Source organism: Chelon labrosus, assembly GCF_963514085.1.
Source record: "Chelon labrosus genome assembly, chromosome: 12".
Classification (NCBI taxonomy): domain Eukaryota; kingdom Metazoa; phylum Chordata; class Actinopteri; order Mugiliformes; family Mugilidae; genus Chelon; species Chelon labrosus.
The window spans coordinates 18638863-18648863 of NC_140345.1; the positions used below are offsets into that span (position 1 = coordinate 18638863).

General features: G+C 41.8%; 1 protein-coding gene across 1 annotated transcript; it reads right to left on the reverse strand.

The window, feature by feature from the left end:
* Positions 1-3820: 3820 nt before the first annotated feature.
* On the reverse strand, positions 3821-7008 carry cmtm8b (CKLF-like MARVEL transmembrane domain containing 8b). The gene is made up of 4 exons (XM_084556702.1): positions 6569-7008; positions 5364-5537; positions 5116-5235; positions 3821-4425 (listed from the first exon to the last, which is right to left on the reverse strand). Exons 1-4 carry the CDS (start codon positions 6698-6700, stop codon positions 4339-4341), a joined length of 513 nt encoding a protein of 170 aa, XP_084412828.1. The 5' UTR covers positions 6701-7008; the 3' UTR covers positions 3821-4338.
* Between the last annotated feature and the right edge of the window lie 2993 nt (positions 7009-10001).

Here is a 10001-nt window from a genome sequence, read left to right on the forward strand (position 1 = left end):
AAAGCATTTTGATGAGAATACCATGGTATAATTAATAAAATAACTAGAAATTGAATTCCATTGAGAGGCTTCAGTTTCAGTTCACTAGCACGTGACAAGTCATGATTGACATTCATTCATTCATTCATCTTCTATACCCGCTTAGTCCTGTTAAGGGTCGCGGGGGTCTGCTGGAGCCTATCCCAGCTGTCATCGGGCGAGAGGCGGGGGTACACCCTGGACAGGTCGCCAGTCCATCGCAGGGCCAACACAGAGACAGACAACCATTCACACTCACACCTACGGGGCGATTTAGAATCACCAATTAACCTAACCAGCATGTCTTTGGATGGTGGGAGGAAGCCGGAGTACCCGGAGAGAACCCACGCAGACACACAGGGAGAACATGCAAACTCCACACAGAAAGGCCCAGCTGGCCCATGGATTCGAACCGGTGACCTTCTCGCTGTGAGGCATCAGTGCTAACCACCTCACCACTGTGCCGCCCATGATTGACATTTATGTTATTCATTGTTTAACTGGAGTTGCAGTGACACAGAAGCATGGAGCGCAAGTTTTTAAAGCACTACTGAAAATCAACGGGAAAGAATTCCAGTCTGTGCAATGACATCATCCCCTTCAACAGTAAGAAGTCTAAAAAAAAAGGCACAAAAGGCCATAACCTGGATGACTCCATCATGTAATCACCCACAGGATTCTCAAAAATGCAGTTCGGAAACCATCAAAAATGCTCCAAGTGGTGAAGCACGAGTAAAACTGACGGCTGCGACCTGTCAATCAAAGCAGCACCTCCCTTATCTTTCCTTTAAATAGGGAAATTAGCTCTACACAGCCTCAGGCTACTTTTTGTACCAGGTAGAGGTCATTGGGGATGGACTTTGTTTTTGGTCATTTTTCTGTGTTAGCTTCATTAAAACCTGTACAATGAAACACTCCAGGATTCCCAAACTTTATGAATCAGGATGTCTCCAAACATTATATCACTATTGTCAGGCATTATTAGCTTTGTTTTTTAGATATAGCCTACCATGAACTGGATAACTGAAAGCAGACATTATCAGTATTTACCTAATGGAAGCAGTTCAGGTTGTTAGTTAGTTGATGGACTGAGGGGGATTATTGGCAAAGTGTGAAACTGCTCTAAAGAATACACTTGCAACACACATTTGCCAGTATGCTAAATAAATTAACAACTTGCATGAACTGGCATGAATTCCTATGATCAACTTTTGCGCCCAACCCAGACGCCTGCCTCTGCAGGTGACGGATGCGTAGGGGGACAGCTCCGTGTTAACAGCTTTTGGTCTTGGGAAAAAGGTGTGGTCACAGATTCTTGCTCGCAGGCAGCAGAGTACAACTGCTGCTTCTTTATGTCAAAGGGAACCCGTTGTTATCATTTGGGCATCTAATCCGGATGACTCCTACTCTAGTCTGCCTCACATCCAACAGGTAGACCCAGAACACACTTCAGTAACAATAACTCATGTCAGGGTTGTATAGATGTTGTATTTCTGTGGCCTGGGAACACCTTGCACACTGCGGCTCAGGTGGAAAAGTGGGTTGTAGGGCAGGCTGTTCAAGCCCGTGTCTTGTGCAAGACACTGAGTCTGAAATAATAAAAAGAAGAAGAAGAAGTAAAAGAAGAAGAAGGAGAAGATTGAGCCACAGCTGCCACTGATGTTAACATCATCCAGTGTTTTGCTTGTGTGTGTGTGTCTTTGTTCAGAAGCTTTTTGAAACTTTTCTTGTATCAATAAACATTGCGGGTTTTGCTGTGATGTGAAGCCTCGGGCAGCAATACTTCAAGAGCTCGCAGTAAATTTGTCTATGCAGTGAATACTTGGTGTTAAGCAATGTTTCTGGAATGCTAACATTACTGTGAAGACTGTCTCCTTATATGTCATTTCATCATCACTATGACACAATTTACAGCACACAAACCACACTGGCGCATTTCAGGGAAGATTTTATTTCCAAAATGGCCTTTTACGACCCCTTTCACACAATGATTGACCAGCTGTGCAGGTGCCGTAATAAGTCAATCTAGACAATTCCAACTACAGCCTATGTAAAATACTGTCTTTAGTCCCTGACAGTGAAATCCAGCAAATCCAGGAGCATAGCCATTGTCAGAGGAAAACTTGTGGACCAGAGATTGGTATCAGAGCAACCAGTCAAGAGCTTAGGCTGGTGGCACAATGCAAGCCTCAAAGACTCAGACCAGGATGGATCGATTCTTGTACATTTGTTCATATGCTAATTCTTAAAAGTTTTGCTATTTTATCAGATTTTACTTATATTTTATTTTATTTCAATCTTTGTTTATTTTATTTTATCTTTCTTTTCCTGTGGTTCTCAAGAGTGTTTTTTTACATGCAACTAAGCTACCGTGACCAAGAAATTTCCCTTGTGGATGATTAAAGTCATCTAAGTCTAAGTCTAAGTCTAAGGGTCTTATGCGTCATTTACAAAACCTATAAATGTGTTGATATCTTGATGCGTGGCTTTCAAACTGATGTATCTGTAATGTGAGGTTCCTGGCAGAGTTCAGTTGCTAAACTGAATTTAGATTCTCAGCTAAATATGTGAAAATGGAATAGCATGAATGAGGGCAAAGGATTGTTTAAAAAAATGCATAAAAGTTAGAAACTTGGTAAAAAAATTGCCAAAATCAACCTGGTTCCAAACGGCCGTAATGGCACTCCATTAAATTATTTTTGTGCCATTATTTTTACTAATGCAGGGTTGTTACAATCTTTATAATAATTAGATTTTAAACGCACCATTCTAACATTAGTGTATTCTTACTGAAAGTCACAGGGAGGATCTACTGGAATTTATAAGGCCTTTCTTTTTCAAAAGGTGAAACAGGGGGAATGCTGCTGTGAGGAACATTTTTTTTTGGACTTTTCCAGCGCATTCAACACCATCCAGCCCCGGTTGCTGAGGGACAAGCTAACAGAGATAGGGGTGGACTCACACCTCACTTCCTGGATAGCGGACTATCTCACCAGTAGACCTCAGTATGTCAGGTTGGGGAACTGCTCATCCGGAACTATCGTCAGCAGCACTGGAGCACCGCGGCGGACTGTGCTCTCCTCTGTCCTATTCACCCTGTACACCTCAGATTTCAAGCACAACACAGAGTCATGCCACCTGCTGAAGTTCTCAGATGACACTGCAATTGTCGTTGGGTGTATCAGGGAAGGACAGGAGCAACTTTGTCTCATGGTGCTGCGCGAACCATCTTCTGATCAAGACAGCTAAAACCAAGGAGATGGTGGTGGATTTCCAGACATCCAGGGCCCACCTGCACACAGTAGCCATCAATTGAGAGTGTGTAGAGGTGGTTCAGACCTATAAGTACCTGGGTCTACAGCTGGGTCACAAACCGGACTGGTCAGCTAACATAGATTCAGTATGCGAAAAAGGTCAGAGCCGTCTCTATTTCCTGAAGACGGAGGAGGCTATAACAACTGTGCATTGTTTATTGTATATCCATGTTCTTGGTTACATGCATGTCATCTTCTACTTTTTCTGTTTGTTGCAATTAGTTAATACATTAAATGCATCGTGGTTGTGCATTTAATATTGGTTCTGGTGTTACAGAGCTCCTTCAGCTTTTACCTGGTCCACCTGGATGCAGAGTTCAGGTCATTGGAAAGGAAATGGGATTGGTAATAGCATGTGAAAAAATAATGTTTGTGTGGTCAAAAACTGAACCGTCAACTTGCATGCTTTCTAAAACATAAATCCACTACATCTTACTTCTTTTGTGGAGAATTGTGTCTAGAATCCAAGTTACATGTGTACTGTGTAATGTGAGGAATGCTAATGGTAAAGGACAACAAAGGATGACAAAAGATTACGTGACTTCTATTAATGCTTGTCTTTAATGTTTCAAGAAACAAACGTGTTCAATATGAAACTTAACATACTTGTGTTTTCCTTTTCCATTTACAGACAGTTACTTAGTGCAGGTTGCACTTGTTTTGTAGGTGTGACACCACTATATACTGTATGTAACATCAAACAGGACCTATGCTTTACCTCTGACAATTTTTTTTATTTTTACCAATTTGTTTTCTGCCTCACCACAGCTTAAACTTGTTGATGCACATTCAATTTCAATCTCAATTCAATTTTATTTGCATAGCGTCAATAACAATACAAATTGTCTCAAGACGCTTTACAACATCCGGTCTGAACCGCGGCCTGAAACCCTCAGAGCAAGCCTGAAGGAGACGGTGGCAAGGACAAACTCCCTTTTAACCGCTCATATAGAGGGACCCATCTGCCTATTTGTTCTACTTCTGTGTGAACGACGCTGAAATGAGACTACTGCTCTTCGCCCGTGGTCTTCCAGACACGGTAGCTCAGGTAGCTGCTTCCTGCATAGCACAGAGTGGTCAGAGACGCAAAGAACTGAGATCGGAGGTGAAGAAGGATCGGAGAGAAGAAATGAGGGAGAGGGGAAATAAAATTAAAAAATAAAGTTAAAATCGTGGAAGAAAGTTGATCCAAGTCAAAGCACTTCCAAAATTGGATTTTCCACATAGCATACAGCTGATGCGTGTACATAGTAGCTTCCTATGCATCTGTCACAGCTGTGAATGCTCCATACTGCAGGAGTATATCTGGTGGAGAAATACAGTCACCGTCGGCCTAAAACCCCCAGAGCAAGCATGTAGGCGATGGTGGCAAGGAAAAACTCCCTTTTAACAAGAGGAAACCTTGAGCAGAACCCAGCAAGTTAAGACATCACCCAGCAGGTCTATGGAAGGCTTTGTGTATGTGCATTTTGGGGGATGTAAACTTCACCTTATTCCCAAACGACAACACTAACACCTTGACCTTGATGTTCTCTGTGACAGCTACAATCCCAACCCCCCTTAACTCAAAAAAGCCACCTGCGCTGAGCACATTTTAAATATTATATTACGGATCAGACAATGAGTTAGCCCTGCGATAGACTGGCGACCTGTCCAGGGTGTACCCCGCCTCTCGCCCAGTGACAGCTGGGATAGGCTGTCATAGACCCACGACCCTTCTCAGGACAAGCGGTTACAGAAGACGAATGAATGAATGAAAGGATTAGACAATGAGTGCTCTTACAGCAGAAGCCGCCCAGCAGTTGTAGTTGTGTCGCCCCCTGATGGCCTGGTTGACGGAGAGCGCGTCTACCACTGCTGTCACCAGATACAAGGCAGCTGCACTGCAGTCAAAACACAGCGACTAAAAGAGACAAAGACACAAACAGCAAATTACGGATAACACAAAGTTTGCTGTTTGCTAGTTTTATCGAGTGAAGCCGAATCTTTGTGCGGCGTTCACGTGCGACGGCAGAGTTGTGAGTGTGTTACCAGCGTTGTCCAGGGGATCTGTGTTATCCTGTTGTGGGCTCCAGTGAGGTAAATTAAAAACAGGCAAACTGTCAGGACCCAGAACGAGATGGCCACAAACATCACCCAGCAGAGAGCAGACAGATGAAAATAATCTGTGCCTCCAACCAGGATCCACACTAACATACCACACACCTGGGGAGGAGAAAAGAGGTCAAAGTTTAAATGCAAAGATTTTTTGTGTCATTTTTATGATTTTTTCTTATTTATCTGTGGTCCATGAGTAATATTTAAACCGACTGCACCCAGTTGGCTGGATTAAAGTGTAGCAGTGGGCGAGTAACCAGATCTCTTTCCTCCCAACGCTATTCTAAACCCCTCCCTTCCTTTTCCCCAACAAAAGATTCCTTCTGGATGTTTCATATCACAGGAAGAAAACATTAAGTGGTGTGAAACACGACTGGGAGCAGGGTGGGTTTCTTTCACGATCAAAGCTGGTAACAATGTTTTAGCATCACATTCATTTCAGACTAAAATTTTTCTCCAGAGAGTAATTTTTACGTATCTGTGATTAGAGGTTATAAGAACAATGTATATTGTATTATACAGTACACCGCCTGTGAGGGTGACGCTCTTTTTTTAAGAACTTGTTCCAGTGGTTTTATATCAGATTGATTCAACTGCGCATGGCAGCCAGCCAGACTGTATTTAGAGAAAGGCTGTCCTGACTTTTCTTCCCTCAGCTGATTTGGAAAGGAAGGGAGACAATGAGGGAGGGAAAAGAGGAAGAGCTGATTTACTTGGTGTTTCTGGTTAACTTCCTAATTTCATAGAAACACAGTTCTTGGCTTTTCTCAGACTTTGGTCTTTAACATCACATATTTTCTTTTAGAGTTTACATCTTTCATTAATTTCAAATCTGCAAAAAATACATTTGTCATCTGCCTCTATATGAGGCCTTATACTGTAAACTGGAATGAAACACATAGTCTTAACTATTTGGGTTCGGCATTTTGTAGGCGCGTGTACACTTCTAACACAACCGTGATGTCCTTTATATCCCTATTACTTCTATTACTATCTCCTTTAAACATCAGACTTAGTGCCACTTTAACACAGAGATTGACAAACCTATAATCAGTGGTTCTGTCAGTCACTTAAGAGCTGGATTTCAGAGCTACACACCATCAGTCTACAAAAATTCTCAAATCGAGAGTCACACTTACTATCTCAGCCAGGAGGAGTATTCCTTTGGCAGTCGTGGCGAAATGCTGGTCGAAGGCCAAGGTGGAGGTTGAGGTGTTGTAGTCTGGTACTGTGGGACTCCGGCGGGCCGACACCACAGCAGGTCTCTCCATGATGCACTGACGCAGGAAGCCTGTGCGCGTTCACTGATGTTGTCGCCACGGCAGAGGAAGTTGTGTTCCTGTCCCGGAATCCAGCAAGGACACCCATCTACCAAACTCATTTGTGTTTGAGTGTCTCATTTGGTTTGATTTAAAAATCACAAATGAAGAAAAGATGGTGCCATATTACATAGATAACTCTTTTTTTTTTTTTTTTATTTTGTGACCATGGTAAATGCTGTAGGATGCTACAGTAGATACTGAGGTGACAATAAATAGGAAGGAAATGGAGAGACGGTTCCTTCAGAGGTTTTCATGGCTTGAGGCGAGCAGAGGACCACTGTGTGAAATCTGCTGCAGGACACGCTGATAACTGCTGCTGATGATAAATGATGCTGATTGCCAAGAAGAAAAGGTGTTGTGTCTGTGAGACTGACCAACAAACCACTTCAGTTATTCATTATTTTGCCTGACTCTACTCTTAAAATCAATTCGCAGAAAACAGTAAACATTTTAATATTTGTGGTGCATTTAAAAAAAACAGCTTCTCCAGAGTTCCAGAGTAGATGCGTGTTTCATAATTTAAAGATTTCCTCCACATCTTTAACATCTCAGTAGTCTGTTAACTGTATGCGTACATGAGCACCTCTATAAGCAGCAGCTTGCACCGCAGCAGGCTCCAAACTGATATGTGATATGTATGCAGTCGGATTTAAGGTGAGCTCAGAGACACTTTTCATTTCCGGCAGATTCATGTTAAAGGTCAAAATCTGCATAATGGAGCTTAAACATTCAAGTGAACGAGCAATAAGTTCAACACATTTTCCAGTGGAGAAGAAATGTTGCTGCTGCATTTGTTAATACTCGATCTCTAAGACAGTGGAAAGGTTTTTGGTGTAATTAAAACCCTGTATTCTGTGTGAAGTGTTTCTCTGCTGTGGTGCGGTAACTGAAACAATGAATGTCTTTGACCACAGGGGGGCAGTAGTTACACACGGACGGGAACTTCAGAGGAAACAGTGGGGGCAGAGGGACAAAAGACACAAGGTTAAGGCCAAAGAAGACGCACTGGGCTGGTTAACTGTCTGCATGGTGGGCGTGTAAATTGTTGTTTTCACTCATTTATTCCATTTGTCTTGTTATTGTTATGCTTAAGAAGCAACACAATTTCATTAACTCAATGTTTATTCCCGACAGAGGGATGAGAGCCTTTGGCCCGCCTTGATTTAAGAAGAAACTTGGATAGCTGAATGTTTTATGCTGCTATGGCCATTGAATGGAAATGTGTTACAGATTAAATGCACACAAATGCATGCATAGATTCCTGTTTCAGGCAATTCCAATATCACTGTGAGTGGGATGACCAGCTCGCTATAAATCACACAACAATTAATAATACAACTCATCACAATTCTTGCCTAAAATCATAAAAGAGAGATTTATCGAGTTGCATCCCAAGTTCCTCCTCAACAACATCAGCTGCAAACAAATAGATGAATAACCTTCACATTAAGATGCTTTGTGGTGTTCTGCTGCAGTCAATATCGTGCACCATGCATTATCTGACTGGATATTTTGCACGCTTTGTGTTATGCTACTCCGTCTTGACTACTTCTGCCCTGCTGGGCACATTCTGCTCCGTACAGCAATATATCCACCGCAGCGATCTATATTCTGTATGACTCTCTCTCTCTCTCTCTCTCTCTCTCCATTACTAAAGCAATAGGCCGGCTTCTCTTGTGTTCCTTGAACTAGCCAGCGACTGCATGCAGCCAGTATGGTAACTAATGGCCAACCAAAGCTTTTCTCTGCATGTGAGTGACAACTGTCTACAGTCGGAGACGTTAGTGTTTCCATGAGACCATTACATTTTCTACGTGAGCCATCTAAAAGTTAATTATCACAGTGGAACGGGGGTCATTTTACTTTCAGTCAATTAATTAAGAATGGAAATACAATCTCAGTGGCATTTACTAATGTCAGCGAGCATTCTTAATTATTTCCCATTCAAGGTTTGGAACACTTTGGTGATCACAAGACTTTACAATTGATTTAATTTTATTCTAACCGTATCATTATGTTTATACGTCCGTCTCCATTGTATAGCATGTTGTAATAGCTGTTTTTGTCCAGCGTTAACAAATGGAAGCATCAGTAATCGTGAAGTGCATTTAAAGTCCTTATCTTAAGCTTGTAGCTAAAGAGGACTTTACAAATTGTGCTTCCAGCAGAGTATCTGTACTGAATGTATGAATAATGAATGCCACTGTCAATGTGCTCTCTTTAGAGTGGCCTCTCTTCTCAGCCAAGCACATGGGAAAACCGTGATTGATGACTTGGTCAATTGTAGTTGCTCTAAAGTTATCCCAGTGCTTTTGTAGTCAATGAATAACTCTCCAACTTCCACCACGCCCCGGTTGTCTCATTGTCTTCCTGCTCCAGCTATGACTCTTTATATGAAACTGGCTTTCATAACTATTGAGAGTTGAGAGTACTGTAAATCCCGTGCGATGTGATCGGTTACTCTTAAATAAACAGGCTCCAAGAACTTGCTCAGATGGCATTTATTTTGGGTATGGAAAGGTCTTGTTAATATTTTTTAATTATGATCCTGGATATTTGTGCAAAGTATATTTGTGAACTTGAGGAGAAACTTGCAAAACCAGGGAGTCCAGCACATATCAGTGAATATCCAGGAGAGTTGCAAAGTTGCAATCATAATTAGCGGCAATCGAAAAGTGTTTTCTGCTCATCCATAACCTCGCCTGGTTTCCTTTTAGATTCCATGAAGTAATAAAGATGAAAATCAGCCAATTGTCTCTGTGGCCTAATGAAAATTGGAGTTTAATTCCCTAGAATACCACAAAAGATTTAGAGGCATAAGGGTGATTAATGGTTATTTCCCTGCTTTTGTAGTGGGTTTTTTTTTCTGATCGAGCACATCTCTGCCTCTGGTGAGATTTCACATCATCAACAACGGAGATGGAAAAAGCCTATCAGAGCTAATGTTAGTCATAGATTTTGTGTTATTAAGACCACTTTAATTATCCTGCTATGAAGCTAGAAGGCAACACCAAAACATGAATGTGATGACAAACATAATTATGTGAAATTATATTTTTTTAAAAAAGCTAAATAGTGAAGTTTTTGAATGGACGACAAGGGAATGAAGTGCACCTGCCCCGCCAGTTTGTCGTCCAGAACTGTGTGCCAGACAATCATGATCTCAGTAATTTAACTGAAAATGGCAAAATAAAATGAGCAGAATTAGTTTTGCACAGACTCCAGAGGGAATTATGCAACAGACATATAA

Coding starts and splice junctions, on each gene's coding strand:
- cmtm8b (XM_084556702.1), bottom strand. CDS start 6,700: ATGGAGAGACCTGCTGTGGTGTCGGCCCGCCGGAGTCCCACAGTACCA. Junction 5,538..6,568: donor TACTCCTCCTGGCTGAGATA/GTAAGTGTGACT, acceptor TCTCCTCCCCAG/GTGTGTGGTATGTTAGTGTG. Junction 4,426..5,115: donor ACTGCTGGGCGGCTTCTGCT/GTAAGAGCACTC, acceptor CTCCGATCTCAG/TTCTTTGCGTCTCTGACCAC.